The sequence below is a fragment of the Heloderma suspectum genome, chromosome 2 (assembly GCF_057233095.1).
Source record: "Heloderma suspectum isolate Gila_16-S chromosome 2, 16-S_ref, whole genome shotgun sequence".
NCBI classification, from domain to species: domain Eukaryota; kingdom Metazoa; phylum Chordata; class Lepidosauria; order Squamata; family Helodermatidae; genus Heloderma; species Heloderma suspectum.
In genome coordinates, this window is record NC_139459.1 from 391,838,196 (window position 1) to 391,864,898 (window position 26,703).

General features: G+C 45.7%; 1 protein-coding gene across 1 annotated transcript in view; it reads left to right on the plus strand.

Moving 5' to 3' along the window:
- LOC146356446 (vomeronasal type-2 receptor 26-like) overlaps window positions 1–26,703 on the plus strand; it is a 69,158-nt gene that overhangs the window by 7,739 nt on the left and 34,716 nt on the right. Inside the window, exons 2-3 of the mRNA XM_084841115.1 lie at window positions 459–9,440; window positions 23,679–24,779. Coding sequence (XP_084697241.1) covers window positions 24,727–24,779 — 53 coding nt within the window. The 5' untranslated portion in view covers window positions 459–9,440; window positions 23,679–24,726. The remainder of the gene's footprint in view (window positions 1–458; window positions 9,441–23,678; window positions 24,780–26,703) is intronic.

The window sequence follows — 26,703 nt, forward strand, 5'->3', positions numbered from 1 at the left end:
ATTTTTCTAATTAACAGCCTCAGATCTTGTTTTTTTTCCTCTCAGCTCGACCTTGAGCTTTTTGCTGTTTTCTCTTTCTATTCTGAATCTTTAAAAAAACACCTTTTTTTATTGTGCTTTTCCCAGTAGTAATGCAACTACCAATGTAGTTGCCGTGACTCGGCATGTGCCGACATACTTGAGATGTATGTCAAATACATCTATGTATTTTTATGATATTCTTTAATATCATAAAATATATGTGATATTTGCAGATTAGTGTTAGTTGCAACTCCAAATGATACTAAGTGTGGTTCCCAATGGATAACGAAGAGAAAAGACAAAAGCAAGTAGAAAAGAAAGAATAGAGAAAGTAGAAGACAGATAGAGAAGAGAAAAAGAAAAGGCAAAAGGCAAAGAAAAAACATTTATAAAAAAGAAGCGTGGCCATAGTTGCCCCCAGGGTAAATTAAAAGCAGCTGATTGTGCCTGGAGCTTATTACCTGGGGTAAAGTAGCCACAATAATGTAATAGTTCTTTAAAATGAAGAAAATGTAACTAGAAGGAGAAGAAGAGCCTATCCCAAATGTGTGTCAGTGGGACTAGTGTAAGGCAGAAAAGTTTAAGTAAGTTTAACTTGAAAAAGACAAATAAAGAGACAAGGCTGGTGCATGGAGCAGAAAGTTTTATATAAAAAGTTTGAAACATGATCTGCAATACAGGCAGATCAGCAAAGAAAAAGAAAGCAAAAGAAAGAAAAAATTTGTCTTCCCATACTAATAAATAAAAAGTGTTATCAAGCACTTTGGGAAGCGAAGTTGTTTACAGGAAGCTGTGCCTGAGAACCAAACACTTCTAGCCTATGCTGAAAATGCTTGCTAGTGTTATGGGTAACATGTATAGTATAAAAACCCATTTAGTGCAATAGCTCGTGGTTCAGAGAAGCTGTCTGATCCAAAAATTAAGTACGCCTGTGTGCTGTAAGTTACCCAATAAAGTCTCCTTGTAAGTAACCCCCCCCTGTTGGAATCCCAAAACACAAGTTGGGCTAGAGCGCCTCACCCAGTATCAAACCCTGCTGTTAGAAGCCATGAAAGGCAGGTATAAAGAAGTCAATTAATATGACCAAAGTGTCTAAAGTGCTGCAAGGTGCCACCGAGGCCCCAGAGCGTACTTGGAGCATCTTTCAAATGCCTATCGCCAGTACACCCCCCTTGACCCAGAGGCCCAAGAAGACGTAAACGAAAAAAAAAAAAGAAGAAGACCCGGCAGAGGCAGAAGATTCTTAAAAAAAGAACCAGTGTGCCCAGTGTGGACAAGATGGACATTAGTGGCATGAATGCCCAAATAAAATAAATCAAATACACAAAGGAAAAAACCAAAGAGGCCAGAATGGGCGAAGAGGGAGACAGCTTGAGAAGGGCCGTGACATTGACTGTGAGGGGCCGTGACATTGACTTCATAATTGACACTGGAGCAGCATCAAAAGCAAGCAAACGTTAGCCTTAAACAAGAAGTCCAAACACTGAGCAAAGTTCTTCAAGCCCAGCGCCGCTTTGTCTTAAAAAAATAAGCCATTCCCATCACAGAAGCTCATCCTTTCCAACCAAGAGTTAAAGTATGAGTTAAAGAGGAAAAAATAACCCTTTGACTCCCAGATGGAAAGAACTCAGAACTGTCATACTTTCCACCCCCGCAGCTATGAAAGCAGCTAGAGTTAAACCCTGGATACATTGGACACGAGTCAAGAGAGCGAGAGGGGGAGAGTAGACTGTAAACAGAAATCCTGAAAATCCTTTAAAAATCATTCTGAAAAAGCAGTAAGAAGACTCAGGCTAGACCTTACTGTGGACACACCGGGAAACTGTCCCCCTGCGTACGGTCAGACCTGCAACTGGAGAATTGAAGAAGGGGACTAGACCCTACTGCAGCTTGCCAGGTGAATAGCTGCCCAGCGTACGGTCAGATCCCAAAGAAGATCAAACATGCGTGTTGTAGTGTTAGTAGTGTTGCATTGTGTCTCCTTAATAAGGTGCAAAAAGGGGGGCCAGCCCCTGATAATTACTGATAATTTCCCATTATAATTTCCCATGATAATTTCCCCATTCTGTCCTGATAATTTCCAAAGAGCCAGAACCCCTTTTTTATTTTTGCAAAAAATATTTGCAAAAAAATATTTGCAAATGTAGCAGCCATATCGGGGGTCAGACTAAGTAGCCTCATGCAGTCTCATGCTTCATGTTCTTGCTGAGCTCTTTCTCCCTTGAATATATTGTTGTAAGCTGACGAGACACAGGAATTCCTTATCTTGTCAAAAGTCATACAATTGTATATCTTGTTCTCTGCTGTTCTCTTCTGTTCTCTCCTTATCATGGCTACCCTATAACCCAGTTCTTGTATTATAAACAATGGTGCTAGGAGGAAAAATGTTGAGGATTGCAACCCCACGCGGGAGGGGGAGGAGGAGCCGTTTCATATGTGTCACAATGTCTATAAAACCAATGTGCTAATGTAAATCGGGGCTTCTGGCTCTTTGGAAACGATTCCAGCCTTAAGCCCGCGCGTTAAATAAAGAATCTCTTTTTCCTTCACTCCGTGGTCTCTCTGACTCTGGGTTCTGCAACATAAATGGTGCCGTGACTCGGATGTGGCAGGCTCTGAGCCAGACAGGTGGCAGTTGCCTGCTCTTGATCGCCGCACCGGGAAGACGAGCTCGGCGCATGCCTCCCTTTCTTGGCGCCACCGACCTTTTTGTCGAGTGAATGGGAGAAAGCCTGCACCGGGATCACCCAAACGGCAGCGAGCAGCAAGAGAACCTTGGGAAGCGGAGGAAGGAACTTGAGCCCTGCCTATATCGCAGCTGCAATTGAGTTAAAACCCACATTGGAAGCCTTCAGGAGAAAGGCAAGTATATGGGAAAAAGAGGGCCCCGCCTTTAGGGAGAAAGGCCACTGGGCAGAAAAAAAGAGGGCCCCGCCTTATGAAAAAGGTCAGTGTTGGTGGTATACGTATACAAAAGAACCTACTCCTTGCGGGTAGAAGGGGGGCCTGATCACACCCCCGAGTGGGCGCCAGTACCTAGCACGCCAGTACTCAGTAGGAAGCTGAGGAAGCTGGGGAAGCCGTTTTCCGCTCTGGTAGAAAGTGGCAAAAGTGGGTGGCAGGGACATATGGATGTAGTGGAGAGATTGATGATTGTGTGAGTGGCTACTGCGGTTTCTGACGCATACCGTTGACCGTCCGGGTGCCCAGGCCAGTAGCAAAGTGCGTGGTGTGAAAAATCCTCTTGTGTCGGCCAGCGAGACCCCTTACTCACTGACCAATTCCCATTCCCTAATTGTGTCTGTCTTCAATTTAAGAGGGAGGCTATGGGTGGTGGGGGAAGCAAACCTTGCACCCCCTTGAGATGTATGTCAAACAAAGAAGGAAAAAGGTTTTTTTAAAAAAAGATTCAGAATAGAGAGAGAAAACAGCAAAAAGCTCAAGGTCGAGCTGAGAGGAAAAAAAACAAGATCTGAGGCTGTTTGTTAAAAAAAATGTTGCAGGACAGTCTGGCTTTTAACAAAGCGTGGGAGCGTGAGAGTGTAAGGCCGAAGACGTAGCTGTTAGCCTAGCGCGCCGAGAGAGGGGGGGCAGGAAAATTGCCCACAACGTTCTGAGTTGTGCAACATCATCACCTCGCCTAATTGAGATGAAATCCCTAAGAAATAGAAACTGAAAATGAAGACCCAGAAGATAAAGGCAAAATAGAAAATAAAGGTGAAGAATCAGCCCCCAGAGCACAGGCTAGACCCCTCTTCGAGTGAAAAGTGTGCCATAAGACTGTCCCAAAGCAGAATGAAGCGGAAAGACCACGTTGAAGATCTCTGTCAAGGTAACCGTGTTTAGCTTTAAACTGTGTTAAAATTGCATAGAGCCTGTAGCTACTGACCATCAGCTATATGATTTCTGAAGAGCGTAACCATTAAGCTTTTGCCGTGGGATTCCCTGCAATAAAGAAATCTCACTGATTTGAGTGTCCAGTGTTACACTGCCTAAGTGTGTGTGCTAAAGAGACCGAGAAACCAGACAGCATGTTCCTGGCCAAGCCAAAATCACGCTACTGCCATGCTCCTGAAAGCTGCAATAAACTGTGTAAGCTGGGAGACCCAACCTGATTGAGAAGAAAAGAAGATATTGGAGCAACTGTCTTAAAAAACAATGAGATCTGTGTAGCTGGCTGGCTGACGCTGTCAGTGATGTTACAACTTTAAATTAAGACTGTTTTCCTGTTTGAGACCCCAGCGAAGAAAGCTAACCCGAGTTATTTGTTGCCCGTGCCAAAGCAAGAATTTGGTGGCCCTGTACCTCATCGTGTCCTGTTTTGAGCTTGGGATTTACAAATACAAACAAACTGAGAAGCTTGCCTTTGAAGTCCTGCAAATCACCCCACCGCCTCCCCGAAGATTAATGGCTGCCTGAAAAATGCAAGTATAAGGCGATGCCCATCACCCCCCAGCGTCCTGAGTTTCGGCACTCAGTGTTTCAGTGCTTTCGTGTACCAGGTTAGAAAAGAAAAAAAAAAAAAGAGTAAGTTTTTAAAATGTCTGTGAGAGAACCTGACAGAAGTAAAATAAAATTTACAGAGGAGTTGCCCAAGTTAAAGCATCATGGCTAGAGAGCTGAGCTGTGCCGCTCTGTTTAGACAGAGGCCTTGCTAAAAAGTTAAAGGCCCTTGTCTGTCAGAAGGGGTGTAGGGCCACACTTTCCCTTTTTAAACTGATGCAAAAGTAGAGAGCCTTTGCTGGAAACATCGCATCTTCATTGCCCAGAACCGTCTCTGTTTGCTTCCATCAATGTCTGGGCTTTTTAGAGACACTCTGCACATGAACTAAAATTTTAAATTGTCAAAGACTTGCCATAGACAGTGCTGTGAAGCTTTTGATAAACTTGAACTCTCATCGCTGTAGACCATGTGTCTGTGTTTGTAGTCAGCTCAGTGTACAGCAGGCTGAGTTTGATCTGTGACTTTTAGATTTCCTTCTGCCAGAACTCATGCAGCATAGAGTTGCCGATACAAAAATGGTGACCTAGAACTCTTTGTGTGTGTGGGTATGCCTGTCCCTTGATTTTGATGAGCCCTGAGCTTTCAGCCAGAAGAGCAGTATGATTGCTGGATCTGCTCCATCATGCCTTACCATGCAAAAAGTGTTTTCCATTCATTGTATTAAATTGCAGAAAAAGTTTGTTGTATATATTTTATGATTTCTTAGATATCATAAAGTATATGTGATATTTGCAGATTAGTGTTAGTTGCAACTCCAAATGACAGGAAGCTGTGCCTGAGAACCAAACACTTCTAGCCTATGCTGAAAATGCTTGCTAGTGTTATGAGTAACATGTATGGTATAAAACCCATTTAGCGCAATAGCTCGTGGTTCAGAGAAGCTGTCTGATCCAACCATTAAGTACGCCTGTGTGCTGTAAGTTACCCAATAAAGTCTCCTTGTAAGTAACCCCCCCCTGCTGGAATCCCAAAACACAAGTTGGGCTAGAGTGCCTCACCCAGTATCAAACCCTGCTGTTAGAAGCCATGAAAGGCAGGTATAAAGAAGTCAATTAATATGACCAAAGTGTCTAAAGTGCTGCAAGGTGCCACCGAGGCCCCAGAGCGTACTTGGAGCATCTTTCAAATGCCTATCGCCAGTACACCCCCCTTGACCCAGAGGCCCAAGAAGACGTAAACGAAAAAAAAAAAAGAAGAAGACCCGGCAGAGGCAGAAGATTCTTAAAAAAAGAACCAGTGTGCCCAGTGTGGACAAGATAGACATTAGTGGCATGAATGCCCAAATAAAATAAATCAAATACACAAAGGAAAAAAACCAAAGAGGCCAGAATGGGCGAAGAGGGAGACAGCTTGAGAAGGGCCGTGACATTGACTGTGAGGGGCAGTGACATTGACTTCATAATTGACACTGGAGTGGCATCAAGAGCAAGCAAACGTTAGCCTTAAACAAGAAGTCCAAACACTGAGCAAAGGTCTTCAAGCCCAGCGTCGCTTTGTCTTAAAAAAATAAGCCATTCCCATCACAGAAGTTCATCCTTTCCAACCAAGAGTTAAAGTATGAGTTAAAGAGGGAAAAATAACCCTTTGACTCCCAGATGGAAAAAACTCAGAACTGTCATACTTTCCACCCCCGCAGCTATGAAAGCAGCTAGAATTAAACCCTGGATACGTTGGACACGAGTCAAGAGAGCGAGAGGGGGAAAGTAGACTGTAAACAGAAATCCTGAAAATCCTTTAAAAATCATTCTGAAGAAGCAGTAAGAAGACTCAGGCTAGACCTTACTGTGGACACACCGGGAAACTGTCCCCCTGCGTACGGTCAGACCTGCAACTGGAGAATTGAAGAAGGGGACTAGACCCTACTGCAGCTTGCCAGGTGAATAGCTGCCCAGCGTACGGTCAGATCCCAAAGAAGATCAAACATGCGTGTTGTAGTGTTAGTAGTGTTGCATTGTGTTTCCTTAATAAGGTGCAAAAAGGGGGGTCTGCCCCTGGAAAAAGAAGTTTGTCCCAGTGATTTGCTGATAATTACTGGCTTCACCTGGCTAACATCACGAGAGTAAAACATTTTTGTTTGCCAAGAGGTATACCTGCAAACAGGCTTATTAGCTCTTGCCTAATACCTGTCTGTAGACATCCTGGGAAAATGCAAAAAGATACCATGTTAAAAGTTTATGGTGTAAGTTTAACTTATTCCCAAAATGCTAATTGGGGCATGGTTGCAAAGATCCTACCCCCTACAGAGTTCACTCTACGCACCCCCATCATTGCTGAAACAAATGCTACGTGTGCACAAATGCTTAATTGTCAAAAAATTTTTCCAAAAAATATAAAGCTATCCCTGGCCCCCTTCCACTGTAATAAAATTCAAAACATATCTTTTAATGATGCCCACATACTTTTGCCTCATAGATGGTTTTAGACATGTAGTTCCCGCACTTAGTCATTCATTCCTGCCAACTTGTCTGATAACCACCCATGTTGCCTCAGCCGCCAATTAAACTGGTGCCAATTCTTCCCCTGTAGCCTGAAAAAATCCGTCAATGGCAGCCTCGAGCACTCCAACTAACTAAAAATTGTAATAGTCATGTGCAGTTATATTCTGACTCAGAAAAATTGGCCTTAGCAATGTCACTAGTTGAGGTTCCAAGTTTAGCCGTGGCTGATGGTCTGGAAATCAACCGGTTAGCTTGCAGCTTAGCCAAATGCATAAATGCCACCTCACGAGCATTGTCATTGTTAAATAAAGAGTTGCGTGATCTAAGAGGTGCAGTTCTAGAAAACAGAGCTGGTATAGATTACCTCTTCCTTCTTCATCATTTAAGTTGTGAGACACACCAAAAGCTCTGTTGTTTTAACTTAACTAATAATGGCAATGCTGTAGATGAACAGATCAACAAGCTGCACAATATAGTAGCTAACAAAACAATAAGACAAAACAATTAGCTAAATTAGTTAACCCCTTGGCTTCCAGATCTTAGCTGGCTTGAAAGCATTGTTCATCCTAATTCTACCAGTGTTGTTCATAGAGATACTGTTATGTCTCTGCGTTCCTTGTCTTATGCGCTGTTTAACCAATCTGTTTTATGTCTCAGCTAGTAAAACTGCTGCCCTCTATGCTCTAATAGCCCAACAAGAGGCTAAGTAATATGTATGTCACAAAAAGCTTTGTATGGTTATCAGAAATGCTATAATTGTAATGAAATTATGCATTTAAGGGGGGAATGTAGCAGCCATATCGGGGGTCAGACTAAGTAGCCTCATGCAGTCTCATGCTTCATGTTCTTGCTGAGCTCTTTCTCCCTTGAATATATTGTTGTAAGCTGACGAGACACAGGAATTCCTTATCTTGTCAAAAGTCATACAATTGTATATCTTGTTCTCTGCTGTTCTCTTCTGTTCTCTCCTTATCATGGCTACCCTATAACCCAGTTCTTGTATTATAAACAATGGTGCTAGGAGGAAAAATGTTGAGGATTGCAACCCCATGCGGGAGGGAGAGGAGGAGCCATTTCATATATGTCACAATGTCTATAAAACCAATGTGCTAATGTAAATCGGGGCTTCTGGCTCTTTGGAAACGATTCCAGCCTTAAGCCCGCGCGTTAAATAAAGAATCTCTTTTTCCTTCACTCCGTGGTCTCTCTGACTCTGGGTTCTGCAACATAAATGGTGCCGTGACTCGGATGTGGCAGGCTCTGAGCCAGACAGGTGGCAGTTGCCTGCTCTTGATCGCCGCACCGGGAAGACGAGCTCGGCGCATGCCTCCCTTTCTTGGCGCCACCGACCTTTTTGTCGAGTGAATGGGAGAAAGCCTGCACCGGGATCGCCCAAACGGCAGCGAGCAGCAAGAGAACCTTGGGAAGCGGAGGAAGGAACTTGAGCCCTGCCTATATCGCAGCTGCAATTGAGTTGAAACCCACATTGGGAGCCTTCAGGAGAAAGGCAAGTATATGGGAAAAAGAGGGCCCCGCCTTTAGGGAGAAAGGCCACTGGGCAGAAAAAAAGAGGGCCCCGCCTTATGAAGAAGGTCAGTGTTGGTGGTATACGTATACAAAAGAACCTACTCCTTGCGGGTAGAAGAGGGGCCTGATCACACCCCCGAGTGGGCGCCAGTACCTAGCACGCCAGTACTCAGTAGGAAGCTGAGGAAGCTGGGGAAGCCGTTTTCCGCTCTGGTAAAAAGTGGGAAAAGTGGGTGGCAGGGACATATGGATGTAGTGGAGAGATTGATGATTGTGTGAGTGGCTACTGCGGTTTCTGAAGCATACCGTTGACCGTCCGGGTGCCCAGGCCAGTAGCAAAGTGCGTGATGTAAAAAATCCTCTTGTGTCGGCCAGTGAGACCCCTTACTCACTGACCAATTCCCATTCCCTAATTGTGTCTGTCTTCAATTTAGGAGGGAGGCTATGGGTGGTGGGGGAAGCAAACCTTGCACCCCCTTGAGATGTATGTCAAACAAAGAAGGAAAAAGGTTTTTTTTAAAAAAAGATTCAGAATAGAGAGAGAAAACAGCAAAAAGCTCAAGGTCGAGCTGAGAGGAAAAAAAACAAGATCTGAGGCTGTTAATTAGAAAAATGTTGCAGGACAGTCTGGCTTTTAACAAAGCGTGGGAGCGTGAGAGTGTAAGGCCGAAGAAGTAGCTGTTAGCCTAGCGCGCCGAGAGAGGGGGGGCAGGAAAATTGCCCACAACGTTCTGAGTTGTGCAACATCATCACCTCGCCTAATTGAGATAAAATCCCTAAGAAATGGAAACTGAAAATAAAGACCCAGAAGATGAAGGCAAAATAGAAAATAAAGGTGAAGAATCAGCCCCCAGAGCACAGGCTAGACCCCTCTTCGAGTGAAAAGTGTGCCATAAGACTGTCCCAAAGCAGAATGAAGCGGAAAGACCATGTTGAAGATCTCTGTCAAGGTAACTGTGTTTAGCTTTGAACTGTGTTAGAATTGCATAGAGCCTGTAGCTACTGACCATCAGCTATATGATTTCTGAAGAGCGTAACCATTAAGCTTTTGCCGTGGGATTCCCTGCAATGAAGAAATCTCACTGATTTGAGTGTCCAGTGTTACACTGCCTAAGTGTGTGTGCTAAAGAGACCGAGAAACCAGACAGCATGTTCCTGGCCAAGCCAAAATCATGCTACTGCCATGCTCCTGAAAGCTGCAATAAACTGTGTAAGCTGGGAGACCCAACCTGATTGAGAAGAAAAGAAGATATTGGAGCAACTGTCTTAAAAAACAATGAGATCTGTGTAGCTGGCTGGCTGACGCTGTCAGTGATGTTACAACTTTAAATTAAGACTGTTTTCCTGTTTGAGACCCCAGCGAAGAAAGCTAACCCGAGTTATTTGTTGCCCGTGCCAAAGCAAGAATTTGGTGGCCCTGTACCTCATCGTGTCCTGTTTTGAGCTTGGGATTTACAAATACAAACAAACTGAGAAGCCTGCCTTTGAAGTCCTGCAAATCACCCCACTGCCTCCCCGAAGATTAATGGCTGCCTGAAAAATGCAAGTATAAAGCGATGCCCATCACCCCCCAGCGTCCTGAGTTTCGGCACTCAGTGTTTCAGTGCTTTTGTGTACCAGGTTAGAAGAGAAAAAAAAAAAAGAGTAAGTTTTTAAAATGTCTGTGAGAGAACCTGACAGAAGTAAAATAAAATTTACAGAGGAGTTGCCCAAGTTAAAGCATCATGGCTAGAGAGCTGAGCTGTGCCGCTCTGTTTAAACAGAAGCCTTGCTAAAAAGTTAAAGGCCCTTGTCTGTCAGAAGGGGTGTAGGGCCACACTTTCCCTTTTTAAACTCATGCAAAAGTAGAGAGCCTTTGCTGGAAACATCGCATCTTCATTGCCCAGAGCCTTCACTGTTTGCCTCCATCATCATCTAGGCTTTTTAGAGACACTCTGCACATGAACTAAAATTTTAAATTGTCAAAGACTTGCCATGGACAGTGCTATGAAGCTTTTGATAAACTTGAACTCTCATCGCTGTGGACCGTGTGTCTATGTTTGTAGTCAGCTCAGTGTACAGCAGGCTGAGTTTGATCTGTGACTTTTAGATTTCCTTCTGCCAGAACTCATGCAGCATAGAGTTGCCGATGCAAAAATGGTGACCTAGAACTCTGCGTGTGTGGGTATGCCCGTCCCTTGATTTTAATGAGCCCTGAGCTTTCAGCCAGAAGACCAGTATGATTGCTGGATCTGCTCCATCATGCCTTACCATGAAAGAAGTGTTTTCCATTCATTGTGTTAAATTGCAGAAAAAGTTTGTTGTGTATATTTTATGATTTCTTAGATATCATAAAATATATGTGATATTTGCAGATTAGTGTTAGTTGCAACTCCAAATGATACTAAGTGTGGTTCCCAATGGATAACGAAGAGAAAAGACAAAAGCAAGTAGAAAAGAAGGAATAGAGAAAGTAGAAGACAGATAGAGAAAAGAGAAAAAGAAAAGGCAAAAGGCAAAGAAAAAACATTTATAAAAAAGAAGCGTGGCCATAGTTGCCCCCAGGGTAAATTAAAAGCAGCTGATTGTGCCTGGAGCTTATTACCTGGGGTAAAGTAGCCACAATAATGTAATAGTTCTTTAAAATGAAGAAGATGTAGCTAGAGGGAGAGGAGGGGCCTATCCCAAATGTGTGTCAGTGGGACTAGTGTAAGGCAGAAAAGTTTAAGTAAGTTTAACTTGAAAAAGACAAATAAAGAGACAAGGCTGGTGCATGGAGCAGAAAGTTTTATATAAAAAGTTTGAAACATGATCTGCAATACAGGCAGATCAGCAAAGAAAAAGAAAGCAAAAGAAAGAGAAAAAATTTGTCTTCCCATACTAATAAATAAAAAGTGTTATCAAGCACTTTGGGAAGCGAAGTTGTTTACAGGAAGCTGTGCCTGAGAACCAAACACTTCTAGCCTATGCTGAAAATGCTTGCTAGTGTTATGGGTAACATGTATGGTATAAAACCCATTTAGCGCAATAGCTCGTGGTTCAGAGAAGCTTTCTGATCCAACCATTAAGTACGCCTGTGTGCTGTAAGTTACCCAATAAAGCCTCCTTGTAAGTAACCCCCCCCCCGCTGGAATCCCAAAACACGTGGGGCTAGAGTGCCTCACCCAGTATCAAACCCTGCTGTTAGAAGCCATGAAAGGCAGGTATAAAGAAGTCAATTAATATGACCAAAGTGTCTAAAGTGCTGCAAGGTGCCACCGAGGCCCCAGAGCGTACTTGGAGCGTCTTTCAAATGCCTATCGCCAGTATACCTCCCTCAACCCAGAGGCCCAAAAAGACGTGGACGAAAGGAAAAAAAAGAAGACCCGGCAGAGGCAGAAGATTCTTAAAAAAAGAACCAGTGTGCCCAGTGTGGACAAGATGGACATTAGTGGCATGAATGCCCAAATAAAATAAATCAAATACACAAAGGAGAAAACCAAAGGGGCCAGAATGGGCGAAGAGAGAGACAGCTTGAGAGGGGCCGTGACATTGACTGTGAGGGGCAGTGACATTGACTTCATAATTGACACTGGAGCAGCATCAAAAGCAAGCAACAAGAAGTCCAAACACTGAGCAAAGTTCTTCAAGCCCAGCGCCGCTTTGTCTTAAGAAAATAAGCCCCCAATTCCCATCACAGAAGTTCATCCTTTCCAACCAAGAGTTAAAGTATGAGTTAAAGAGGAAAAAATAACCCTTTGACTCCCAGATAGAGAAGACTGAAAACTGTCATACTTTCCACCCCCACAGTTATGAAAGCAGCTAGAGTTAAACCCTAGATACATTGGACACGAGTCAAGAGAGCGAGAGGGGGAGAGTAGACTGTAAACAGAAATCCTAAAAATCCTTTAAAAATCATTCTGAAAAAGCAGTAAGAAGACTCAGGCTAGACCTTACTGTGGACACACCGGGAAACTGTCCCCCTGCGTACGGTCAGACCTGCAACTGGAGAATTGAAGAAGGGGACTAGACCCTACTGCAGCTTGCCAGGTGAATAGCTGCCCAGCGTACGGTCAGATCCCAAAGAAGATCAAACATGCGTGTTGTAGTGTTAGTAGTGTTGCATTGTGTTTTCTTAATAAGGTGCAAAAAGGGGGGTCTGCCCCTAGAAAAAGAAGTTTGTCCCAGTGATTTGCTGATAATTACTGGCTTCACCTGGCTAACATCACGAGAGTAAAACATTTTTGTTTGCCAAGAGGTATACCTGCAAACAGGCTTATTAGCTCTTGCTTAATACCTGTCTGTAGACATCCTGGGAAAATTCAAAAAGATACCATGTTAAGAGTTTATGGTGTAAGTTTAACTTATTCCCAAAATGCTAATTGGGGCGTGGTTGCAAAGATCCTACCCCCTACAGAGTTCACTCTACGCACCCCCATCGTTGCTGAAACAAATGCTACGTGTGCACAAATGCTTAATTGTCAAAATTTTTTCCAGAAAATACAAAGCTATCCCTGGCCCCCTTCCACTGTAATAAAATTCAAAACATATCTTTTAATGATGCCCACATACTTTTGCCTCATGGATGGTTTTAGACATGTAATTCCCGCACTTGGTCATTCATTCCTGCCAACTTGTCTGATAACCACCCATGTTGCCTCAGCCGCCAATTGAACTGGTGCCAATTCTTCCCCTGTAGCCTGAAAAAATCCGTCAATGGCAGCCTCGAGCACTCCAACTAACTAAAAATTGTAATAGTCATGTGCAGTTATATTCTGACTCAGAAAAATTGGCCTTAGCAATGTCACTAGTTGGGGTTCCAGGTTTAGCCTTGGCTAATGTCTAAAGTGATCGGAACAGCACCGAGGCAACCCAAAGCAAATCGGTCGTCGCCACGGTGCCTCGTTGCCGCTTGGAGGTTCGTCGGTGTTCTGGTGCCTTCTGAAGCCCAGACAGCCTGTCTCTCGATGTATCAACTTGCAAAAGATCAGGGAGGGGGAGAGGAGGAGGGGGGAGGATGGAGGGAGCCTTAGCGAACGGCAACTCTAGTTGAGAAATTAGGGCTGAACAAAACCCAGCAGCCTCCAATCAGTGACACTGGTGGAGGGGGGCAATACTGGAGAGCATACATTGGAGAGAGCAGCCTGCGTTCATTTCATTGTGTCGGAGAGCGCTGATTAGGTGGCGGTTTTGGTTTACAACGTGTTGTTAGAGAGAGCTGGCTGGATCTATATGGAGTGTGTGTGTTTGTACTTTCTTTGAGATTCTTTAAAAAGAACATTTAAAAAGTCGTGAGTTTGAGTTTCCTCCTTTCTGTGCCTAGTTCTTTACCCCCCCATTCTAATAGGTTTTACCCTTCATTCTTTTCTTGTTTATTTAAAAAAACATTAAATTCAAAACAAAACACGACTTTACATTTCCTTCCCTTGCCTCTTTCTTTCGCTTCCCCCACCCTTCTCAATGCTCAACCATTAGTTTGCCCTTACTTCCATTCTATCTAGATTTTACACACACACACACACACACATACACGTCTGTCTGTCTGTCTGTCTGTCTGTCATGTATCTATCTGTCTGTCTGTCTGTCTGTCTATCTATCTATCTATCTATCATCTGTCATCTATCTATCTATCTATCTATCCATCTATCTTTCTATCTAATCATCTCTCTCTCTCTCTCTCTCTCTCTCTCTCTTATCCCTGTTCTTGGCTCCCCACCACCAACACCCTTCTCAATTCCTGTATTCCTTTCCTTCCCATTGTTTATCCCTTTTCCCTTAAAATCATCATCATCATCATCATCTAGGGATGGGGGAGAATTTCTCCCCGAAACTTCAGGGGGCTGAGTGCCAACGCATTCGGTCCTCCGAAGGTTGTTTGGGGAGAAATTCTCTGCCCCCCTGCCCGGGATGGGACTTACCTTTCACGAATGTCCCTCCCGGTGGCGGGTCCCGGCGGCAGTTTGGCAGGTCTTCGTCAGGGCCAGGGGCGGCAGCCAGTCTTTCGACCGGCTGCCGCTGCCGCCATTACAAGAAAAGTAAAAAAAAAAACACGCCCCTGTAATAGGTTCCATAACGATTAATGTAGCCTATCACGGCTAGATTTGCAAAGTCAGCCGTGATAGGCTACGTTAATCGTCATGTAGCCTATCACGGGTGACTTAAAAAAAAAAAAAAAGCATTGCCCTTATTTTCACCGTAATCTACGTAAATCTTTACGTAGACTACAGGGACCAAATAAGGAACGCGGAACTTTTCTTTTGAAGTTCACGGCTGGGGAGACGGGTCGCTTCTCCCCGTCCTGAATTTCGGCCTGGCGAGGCGGGAAGCCTCCCCCTGCTGGCATGAACTTCGGGGGAGAAGCGAAGCGCCTCCCCCCCTCCGCGAAGCAAGCTGCGAGACCAGGTAAGTGACTTTTGTACATCCCTATCATCATCATCATCAACCCCTTTCTTTTCTGTAGTCCCCCCCCCCGCTTGTAGGTATTCCAGCGTTTGCTTTTCTTTTACTTCTCTCTCTCCCCCACTCCCTCCGTCTCTCTCTCTCTCTCTCTCTCTCTGTATGTGTGCTTGTGTTGTGTACAAGCAATCAGTGTGTGTCTAACCACTCCATAGTCCATATTTCAAAAAACATTGGGCAAAGCACTACAGACATTAACACCTATTATTTAAATAATTTAATATTACACTGTGTTGCAAAGCAAGCGAGCCCAATATGATGCGTCTTCAGGGTCTCGTTGGCAGGGGCAGAGGTGGGTGAGGTGCCGCTGGGATCAGCAGCTCTGGTAGGAGGGTGGCTCTACCCCAGTCCAGATGGTGCTTCTTGGTGGAGTAGGGCAGCCGAGTGCGGAGGGCAGTTGCAGTGCCTGGAGGTCACTGTCAGAGGAGGCTGGTGCAGGCAGCAGCAGTACCACTCTTGCCAATGGAGCAGCGTCTCCTTCTGTAGTAGAAGTGGGGAGACCACTGATGGATGTTACGTCAGAGACGTCTGATGTCCTCCACATGGCGGAGGGTCAAGGGAAGGAGATCCTCCAGGTTGTGGGGGGGGGATGACCAGCAGGCAGAGACTCCAGCACCTGACCCCTCTTCCATTGTTTGCCCTGCTCATGTGGTGACCCCCGAGAATCAAGGCAGGCAGTCTCTGTCTCCACAGATAGGTCAGGGAAGCATTGTGTGGGACCACTTTGAGGTGGGAGTGGATCCCAGCACTGCTGTCTGCCACTATAGCAAGGTGTCTCTGAGCAGGGGAAACATTCAGGGCACACCAGCACCAGCAGCCTGCTCCTGCACTTATGGAGGCAGCACCAATTGGTCTTGCTTGGGGAAGAGCTCCCCATGTCCCAGCTGGCAGGCAGCAGGGGCAAGCAGAAGGCTGGGGGTGCTGGAACTCCTGCAAGCTCTGCATATCTCACTCCAATGAGGAGGCTTCTAGGGATGTCCGTGGAATCCACCGCAGACTCCAATGAGGACTGAATTCCAGTTAATTCACCCCCCCCAAGTCCACGGCAGAATGAACGCGCTTACCTGTGCCTCCCCAGACCGAATATCCCCCCCCGGGCTGATTCCATCCCACCATCTGTGCAGAACCTGGAAGTAAGTGATCAGGTGCAAATGGCGTCGGCTACACCGTTTGCGTCTCCGTTTTTCCTCGCAATAGGCTACACATAGGGATGTACGAAAGACACTTACCTTTTGCGGATTATGTTTACAGTTGAGGGGGAGGCGTTCCTCCCCCCCCCCGGAATCCTGGCCGTCTGGCTGTGCTCTATAGGGATTCTGCGGAGCTGCCGGCTGGATCTGCCAGCAGCCGGACATCCGACCGCTGGCTAGCAGGGACGCAAATGGCGGCGGCCGTAGTCGTGGCCATTTGCGTCCCTGCAGTCAGCTGTGATAGGCTACGTAAATGTTTACGTAGCCTATCACAGCTGACTTAAAAAAACAACAGCAACGCGCGTATGCAAATAGCGGCGGCCATGGCCGCTGCCATTTGCGTTCATTATTTTGGCACGTCTTAGTCTACATAAACATTTACGTAGACTAAGACGACGAAAGTAAGGGAACACAAATAGCGTAGACGCTACGCTATTTGCGTTCCCCTTATTTTTGCCATCTTAGTCTACGTAAATGTTTACATAGAGTAAGATGTGCCAAAATAAGGAATGCAAATAGCGGCGGCCATGGCCGCCGCCATTTGCGTACACGTGTGTGTGTTTTTTTAAAAAAGTCAGCCGTGATAGGCTACTTAAATATTTACGTAGCCTATCACCTTTTTTTGTTTAAAACCTAGCCGTGATAGGCTACGTAAATCTTTATGTAGCCTATCCCTTAAAAAAAAAAAACAAAAAAACCCCTGGAAATGGTGGCATTGGCAGCCGTTCGGAAGACCAGCCGCTGCAGCTGCCGCCGCTGAACCACCACCGGAGCCGCCGCCGGAGCCGCCGCCGCCGCCAGGAAGATCCGCCCAAGGTAAGTCTCGTCCCGGGGGGTGCAGACCGTTCTGCCACCGATTTTGGGGGGCCGAATGCGCTGGCATTCGGCCTCCCCGAGATCCATGGTGGAATTTTCGAACATCCCTAGCTACACATCTCTATTTTCATAGAAACTTACATAGCCTATTGCGTGAAAAAACAGCGATGCAAACGGTGTAGTGGATGCCATTTGCATCCCTGGTTTTTCACGCGATAGGCTACATAAGTATCTATGTAAATTGAAATGCGTAGCCTTTCGTGAGAAGAAACGAGGACGCAAATGGAGTAGCTGACGCCATTTGTGTCCGGAGAGCACCGTTCCACACAGATAGGAGCTGAGACGGAGCCGGCCACCAACTGCATATATAAATATGAACCGGATAATGATGTGCACTTTGCTACACTCTCACTTCCTTATGTTCACTTACATCATTTTTTTAAAATTAAAAACTGTCTGAAATTTGGAAGGTGTGGTGTGGCTAGGGATGGCAGAGAATTCCTCTATGGACCCCAGTGAGGCCAGACTCTTTTGAATCCAGCCTCTAGAGTCCGTGGAGGAACAGATACTTACCTACGCCTCCCTGAGAAATCCTCCCTGGCTGGATCCTCCTTGCCACCGGCTCTGGAGCACCAGCTATACGGCCGCCATTACCATGTCGCTCGCTGAGGCTGACTGACTCCAGATGCAAATGGCATCCACTACACCATTTGCAGCCGTAAAGCTCTTAGATTAAGCTAAATGAAGCCATTTGCAGCTGCACTGAGCTTAATCTAAGAGCTTTACGGCAGCAAATGGCATAGTGGATGTCATTTGTGTCCGGAGTTAGTCAGCCTCAGCCAGCGATACAGCAATGGAGGCCATATTGCTGGTGCTCCAGAGCTGGCCAGCAGCTCCATGGGATTGCTGTGGAGTGGAGCTGGCTGGAGAGGATTCCGGGGGGGGGACGGTTTGCCTCCCCCCAAGGGCGGATTCCCCAGAGGACCGGCAAGTAGGGAATCCACCCATCCCTAGGTGTGGCTAATTTTTTTTTTTTACTTGAACAAAAATATTCCTTTTGTGTGTCCTAAAAAAAAAAAAAAAGCACATTAACACAAGAACTGCTCTTCCATGGTACATGAGTTGTGGATGCCACACTCAGCCAAAGAGAGCCTGGGCTCATCCATTGTGAAGCTTAATGGGAAGGGGGGGAGGGCTATTGCACTTCAAAGAAATGTACAGCAGAGAGTAGGGATAGTGACCTGCACTGCTTCAGCACCTCACTTCCCTGATTATTAGCCCTTCTGAGTTTGGTATGAGTTTCTGAGAACAGCACATGCTCTCCCTAGCAAAAAACAAACAACTACTCAGCCAACCAGTGTCAGATTTGGCAGGTGGGGATGAGGGGAATCTCTCCAGGGCAGCTGACAGTTTCCCACATTTCATGTACCTCTGTGCAACCAGGGAAAAGTTATAGCTCTTTGCTTTGGGAGTTTTTGTTAAAAAAATCAAATTTCACCTGAACTTCGCACAAAAACTACTTGGCCAAAATGTTTGAAATTTGGCAGGTGGAATTCGGTCCACGGGGGATGCTAGGTTCCCAGATTCATGTGTTTGTCATGAACACTGAACACATGATGGTCATTTCTATTTCCCAATGAAAGGCCAAGGGAAAATATCATGTAAGAATGACTTGGATTTTGAAGGTCTGAAGTGGCATCCAAAGGGAAGGGGGGGGGTCTGTTCACAGCCCTAGGTTTGGATAACTACTGCCAGTCCTATTACCCCCTTTTTGGCTAATGGGCTCAAGAGGGTGGGAGCAGCCCAGTTGCAGCTCCTGATGCTTTAGACCCATTCCATTCGGATTTCCTCTCTCGTTTTGTGACTGATTCAGTCTTGGTCTCATGAAGGATGACCATCATCCAAAGAAACATGGGGAAAGACATGCCATTGATTCTACTGGATCCCACATCTGCTTTTGATACCATCAACCCTCGTACCCTTCTGGGCCGTCCACCCTGGAGGGGGAGGCACTGCACTCTAGTTCCTCTGCTACCTGCAAGGGTGGATTCAGAAATTAAACTTTGGTGATCATTCTTTGACCTCCTGAGCTGTGGCATCCCAGAGGGTATATGACTTTTTTCACCAATGCTATTTATATTTCCCCTTCATGGATCACTGCCTTGTTGTGGCAAAGGGGCTTGCGTGACTCAGTGAAGCCATAAGCTATGCCGTGCAGGGCCACCCAAGACTGACAGGTCATGGCAGAGAGTTCTGACAAAATGTGGTCCACTGCAGAAGGAAATGGCAACCCACTCCAGTATTCTTGCCAAGAAAACCCCATGGAACGTCTCACAAGGCTAAAAGAAATGACGCCGGAAGATGAACCCCTCAGGTTGGAAGGTGTCCGATATACAACTGGGGAAGAGCAGAGGGAATTTCCAAGTAGCGCCAGAAAGAGTGAAGCGGCTGGGCCAAAGCCGAAAGGACACTCAGCTGTGGATGTGTCTGGTGGTGAAAAGAAAATCTGATGCTGTAAAGAACAATATTGTCTAGGAACCTGGAATGTCACGTCAGTGAATCAAGGTAAGCTGGAGGTGGTCAAACATGAGATGGCAAGACTGAACATTGACATCTTGGGAATCAGCGAACTCAAATGGACAGGCATAGGCGAATTTAATTCAGGTGACCATCATATCTACTACTGTGGGCAAGAATCCCTTAGAAGAAATGGAGTAGCACTCATAGTCAACAAAAGGGTGGGAAAAGCAGTACTGGGCTCCAATCTTAAAAATGATAGAATGATCTCAGTACGAATCCAAGGCAAACATTCAACATCACAGTAATTCAAGTCTATGCCCCAACCACTGATGCCGAAGAAGCTCAGCTTGATCGGTTCTATGAAGACCTACAACACCTTCCAGAACTAACACCAAGAAAAGATGTCCTCTTCATCATAGGGGATTGGAATGCTAAAGGAGGAAGTCAAGAAATCACCGGGATAACTGGCAGGCATGGCCATGGTGTACAAAATGAAGCAGGACAAATGCTAATAGAGTTTTGCCAAGAGAACACGTTGATCATAGCAAACACTCTTTTCCAACAGCACAAGAGACGACTCTACACATGGACATCACCAGATGGTCAATATCGAAATCAGATGGATTATGTCCTTTGCAGCCAAAGATGGAGAAGCTCTATACAGTCAGTCAAAACAAGACCTGGAGCTGACTGTGGCTCAGATCATGAGCTGCTTCTTGCAAAATTTTGGCTTAAATTGAAGAATGTAGGGAAAACCACTAAACCATTCAGGTATGACCTCAATCATATCCCTGATGAATATACAGTGGAGGTGAGGAATAAATTTCAGGGATTAGACCTGATAGACAGAGTGCCTGAGGAACTATGGACGGGGGTCTGTAACACTGTTCAGAGGGCAGCAACTCAATCCCTCCCAAAGAAAAAGAAATGCAAGAAAGTCAAGTGGCTGTCTGATGAGGCTTTACAAGTAGCTGAGGAAAGAAGGGAAGCGAAAAGCAAGGGAGAAAGGGGAGGATATATCCAACTGAATGCAGAGTTCCAGAGAATAGCAAGGAGAGACAAGAAGGCCTTCTTAAATGAACAATGCAAAGAAACTGAGGAAAACAACAGAATGGGAAAGACTAGAGATCTTTTCAAGAAAGTCGGAGACCTCAAGATCTTTGCATTTTGTGCAAAGACGGGCATGATAAAGGACAAAGAAGGCAGGGACCTTACAGAAGCAGATGAGATTAAGAAGAGGTGGAAAGAATACACAGAAGAACTATACAGGAAAGATCTGAATGTCCCTGATAGCCATGATAGTGCGGTCACTGAACTTGAGCTGGACATCCTCGAGAGTGAAGTCAAGTGGGCCTTAGGAAGCATTACTAACAACAAAGCTAGTGGAGATGACAATATTCCAGCTGAGCTATTTAAAATCCTAAAAGATGATGCTGTTAAAGTAGGGATGGCCGAGAATTCTCCCCGAATCTTCGGGAGACCGAGCGCCGAAGCATTTGGCCCCCCGAAAGTGTTGGGGAAATTCTCCGTAGGCCCCCCGCCCCCCCCGCCAGGACGGGACTTAGCTTCGCCGAATGTCACTCTCGGCGGCGGGTCCCGGCGGCGGTTCAGCGGGGATTCGTCGCGGGTGGGGGCGGTGGCCGGTCTCCCCACCGGCTGCCCCCGCCGCCATTACAAAATAAAAAAGTAAAAAAAAAATAAAGACCCCGTGATTGGCTATGTAACGATTTATGTAGCCTATCACGGCTAGATTTCCAAAGCCAGCCATGATAGGCTACGTAAATCGTCACATAGCCTATCACGGGTGACTTTGGGGGGGGGGAAACACATATGCAAATGGCGGTGCCCATGGGGCGCCGCCATTTGCGTTCCTTATTTTGGCACGTCTAGTCTAGGTAAAGATTTACGTAGACTATGGTAAAAATAAGGGAACACTATTTGCGTTGCCCTTATTTTCGCCGTAGTCTACGAAAATCTTTACGTAGACTAGATATGCCAAAACAAGGAATACGCGCTTTTTTTTCCCCCCCAAAGTCACCAGTGATAGGCTACGTGACGATTTACGTAGCCTATCATGGCTGACTTTGGAAATCTAGCCGGATAGGCTACATAAATTGTTACGTAGCCTATCACGGGGTCTTTTTTTTTTTACTTTTTGTTTCGTGGCCGGGGAGACGGGGCGCTTCTCCCGGGCCTGAATTTCGGCCGGGCGAGGCGGGGCGCCTCCCCCACGGCCTGCATTTTGGCTGGGCGAGGTGGGACGCTTCCCCCCCATCGCGTGATCTTCGCGGGGAGAAGCGAAGCGCCTCCCCCCCACCGCGAAGCCAAGCTGCGAAAAGGTAAGTCCCTTTTGTACATCCCTATGTTAAAGTGCTGCACTTAATATGCAAACAAATTTGGAACAATCAAAAGTGGCTGCAAGACTGGAAAAGGTCATTTTACATTCCAATTCAAAAGAAGGGCAGTGCCAAAGATTGTTCAAACTACCACACAATTGCGCTCATTTCACATGCCAGCAAGGTGATGCTCAAAATCCTACAAGCTAGGCTTCAGCAGTATGCGAACCAAGAACTACCGGAAGTACAAGCTGGGTTTCGAAGAGCCGGAGGAACTAGAGGTCAAATCGTCAACTTTCGCCAGATCATGGAGAAAGCAAGAGAATTCCAGAAAAACGTCTATTTCTGCTTCATTGACTACGCTAAAGCCTTTGATTGTGTGCATCACAACAAACTGTGGCAAATTCTTAAAGTGATGGGAGTACCAGACCACCTTACCTGTCTCCTGAGAAACCTGTACGAGGGTCAAGAAGCAACAGTAAGAACCAGACATGGAACAACCGAGTGGTTCCAAACTGGGAAAGGAGTACGACAAGGCTGCATATTGTCACCCTGCTTATTTAACTTATATGCAGAGTACATCATGAGAAACGCCGGGTTGGATGAATCACAGGTCGGAATTAAGACTGCTGGGAGAATGATCAACAACCTCCGATATGCAGACGATACCACCCTAATGGCAGAAAGCGAAGAGGATCCAAAGAGCCTCTTGTTGAGGGTGAAAGAGGAGAGTGCAAAAGCTGGTTTGAAAATCAACAGTCAAAAAACGAAGAAAATGGCATCTGGCCCCATCACTTCCTGGCATATAGAAGGGGAAGAAATGGAAGCCGTGACAGATTCTATTTTTTTGGGCTCCAAGATCACCACAGATGGTGACTGTAGCGATGAAATTAAACAATGCTTGCTCCTTGGGAGGAAAGCTATGGCAAACCTAGACTGCATAGTAAGAAGCAGAGACATCACCTTGCCGACAGAGATCCGTCTAATCAAAACTATGGTTTTCCCAGTACTAACATATGCTGTGAGAGCTGGACTATAAGGAAGGCTGAGCCCCGAAGAATTGATGCTTTCGAACTGTGGTGCTGGAGAAGACTCTTACGAGTCCCCTGGACTGAAAGGAGGTCAAATCAGTCCATCCTAAAGGAAAACAACCGTGAGTGCTCATTGGAAGGACAGATACTGAAGCTGAAGCTCAAATATTTTGGCCACCTAATGCGAAGAGAAAACCCTCTGGAAAAGACCCTGATGCTGGGAAAGACTGAAGGCAAAAGGAGAAGGGGACAGCAGAGAATGAGTTGGCTAGATGGCATTACCGATGCAATGAATATGAACTTGAGCACGCTCCAGGGGAGAGCGCAGGACAGGAAGGCCTGCGTGCTGTGGTCCATGGCGTCACGAAGAGTCGGACACGACTGAACAACAAAAACAACAATTTATATTTGGGTGACCATCCCCTCCCCGTAGTTATATGGCTACCTTCCTGGTGTGTTTCCTGAGTATCCCATCCTCCATCTTATGAAAAGTCTCCTGGCGCTCACTCCTGGCTTCTGCTTGAGCATCTGAATTAGGCCCCCAGCCATAGAGAAAGTCTGCCATCTGTTCATTGATGGAACCCTTTTTTTTTTACCATAATTTTGCCCCCCCCCCAGTAAAAAAAAAAACGGTCTGCAAGTCCCTGGAATCTGTGCAGCTTGGAAAAAGTGCATCAACTGTTGAATCCAATCTCATCTGAATCAATTGAGGATTATTCTGACATCCCTGTTTGTGACTGCGAACACCCAAAAAATGGCACTCTGAGCCCAGATGGGATGTGCACTGACCATGGAACATTACAGCTCAAAGTGATGAGGCCTAAGATAATGACTATATTTTCATGACATCTATATCTGGGCTGTTTTCTCTGTCATTCCAGCTTCACACTTTCTTAAGAGAAATCCAGTTTTCTAATGCTTCCATGAGCGGACTGTATCTGGATGAGACGGGGGAACTGGCAGCTGACTTTGATATTGTGAATTGGGTGATGTTTCCCAATAAGTCCCGTGCTAGAGTGAATATTGGGAGTGTGCAGAGACAGGCATCTCCAGACATGAAATTCACCATTAACTGGGAAGCCATTGCATGGCCCGGCCATTTTAACGAGGTAGGGGAAAGGATTTGTGTCCTATTATTGGCTTGTGACATCTCTTAAGCTGTAATAATATCTGTCCTATTTTTGTGATTTTTTTTCCAGGCATCTAAACATGTGTTAGGCTACATGGCTAAGTATCCAGTCAGTTAAACACAACTCCCAATTCATAGTGAATGCAAACATCAATGTAGGAAGCTGCCTCCAATAATATGGGTTCATCTAACACAGTATTGTTGACCCTGACTGGAGGAGGCCCTACAGGGTTTCAGGCAGGAGAAATTACATCCCTTTCTGGAGATGCCAGGGATTGAACCTGGGACCCTGTGCATGTAAATCAGGTGCTCTACTGCTGAATTATGGCCCCAGTATGGGTGGAATTGGATTGAGTTAAGAGAGGTGGTATGGATTCTAAGTGCAGAAGGGGGAGACCATAAGGAGGAACACAACGCCCAGTGGGGGCAGTACACTCTGGAGCCAGAGTCAAGGTGAGATTTGTGAGGAGATGCCCATCCTCCCCATATGTTCTGGGGAGCAATCGATATTATGAAATCATTCTGGTTCAGCGTTGGCCTCCATGCCATGTTGTGATGCGTAAATAATGCTTCCCTGAAACAAGTACCTGGGTTCACCTCTCTATTTCACTTAGGGTCACTAGCACTAGAGAGCCTGTTGGGTCCTCTCTAAACTGTATGACTCATTTCCATAGGCACAACTATTCATAACACGGTTTCCTTGATGCTCCTTCTCTTTGCTGCTAGACCGTGCCTCGTTCCAGGTGCACTGAGAGCTGTCTCCCTGGATACGCCAAGGAGGTCCAGGAAGGAGAGCCACCATGCTGCTATGCTTGCGCTCCATGCGCAGATGGAACAATCTCCATTCTGGAAGGTGGGTGACATCAGAGGAATACACCCAATCGTCTCCACAACCCTATTTTGAGTCCATCTTCTTCTCTTTTAAACCCCTTGAGCAAAACATTCCATGAGTAGGTAAGAGAAGAAGGCTTCTTAAATGACTGTTGCTCCTAGTTGAAAATATCATGGCAATTCCTTGGAATTAGACAGACTGATGACGCAACGGGAGGGTTGGACGTGGACTGGAGAGACCTGAGTTCAAATCCCTGCTCAGAGACGGGGCTTGTGGTCATGGGCCATTCACTGCTGCTCCGGCTAAAATAGCTCACAGTGCTGTGGTTTATTCACCCAGCCATTCCAGTACACAGCATGGTTTTAATGATGCCTTGATCGATTTCACAGAATGCTTATTTTATGTGTTATTAGTGGCTCTTCTTCTACAATAATTCTTCGGATGTGCACGGTCAAAAGCATTTAATTTCTACATTAAATATTCATACATCTTTGGAACAAATGGCAAAGACTTTTTTGAACTCTGTCCCCTTCAGCATTTTTAATCCCCACCATTCATCCCATAAGTGAGTGAAACAAAAATGAGAATGGGAGTCAATCTCTGGGGTGCAAGGCAGGGGGGATGCTTAGTTTACACTTTTCCTTGTATAAATCATCCCCCCCCCCCCAACTGCTCTGCTTTTTCCATGACTGAGTCAGGGCAGTATGTACAGACATGGTGGGCCTTTCTCCATTACACACAAGGAATCATCTGTACTCTGCTGCCATTCCGTGGCAGGCAAGCCGGGGGTCCCTGGCAGAAAAAGGATGTGAAAATGGTACGTCCCCTGCTTTCTGGTGATCAGAGCACTCCCCTGCCCAACCTTGATTCAGTCTTCTGTTCCCTCAAACCCCTTTAGTAAAACTGTAGTAAAAAAAAAGTGGAAGGCTTTATGAAATTTTCCTTCTCCGGATTTGAAACTTAACTAGGAGTCCCACGAGCACCACTTTGTTGTGGAAAGGAGCAACATAATTTGAGTAAATACATACATAACAAGCCGATCCTCTACCACGTAGTTTAACATGGCTTACAAGAATATTATGAAGATAAAAACAGGTTAACCACACAGAAACCCCCTTACCCTGAACAACGTTGGTATCAACACACTCACTTCTCCATATTTAAACAAGGTAGGAAGTTGTCTTTATTCCTTATCAACCCATCAGTCCATCTAGCTCACTCTTCTCTGTTCTTCTCTGACTGACAAAGGCTCTGTAATGTCCCAGAGATCCAGCTTTCCTGGCTCTGCTACTAAGGTCTTCCTTTGGTGATGAGGCCACAGATTTCAAATTCATCAAACTAGAGTTGCTGTGAATCCTGAAGTCACTCTCCTTCTTCTCAGATGCAGACCATTGCACCAAGTGTCCAGAAGATCAGCATCCAAATAAGAACCGAGATCAATGTGTCCCCAAGGATGTGACCTTCCTCTCCTATGAAGAACCTTTGGGGATTGTCCTGACTTCCTTTGCTCTATTCTTGTCCCTCTCCACAGGCTTCGTATTAGGAATTTTCATTATATACCAAGGAACTCCAATAATCAAGGCCAACAATCGAGACCTCTCCTACATTCTCCTCCTCTTCATCATGCTTTCCTTCTTGTCCTCCTTCCTGTTCATGGGGCGGCCAAGGAAAGTGACTTGCCTTCTCCGACAAACGGCCTTCAGCATCATCTTCTCAGTTGCCGTTTCTTCAGTGTTGGCCAAAACCATCACTGTGGTGTTGGCTTTCCTGGCCACAAAACCAGGGAATCAAGTGAAGAGATGGCTGGGGAAGAGTCTTGCAACCTCCACTGTAAGTTCTTGTTCTAGTGTCCAAGTTGCCATCTGCACCATCTGGCTGGGGAGCTCTGCCCCATTCCCTGACTCTGACATGCACTCGCAGGCTGGATGGATCATCCTGCAATGCA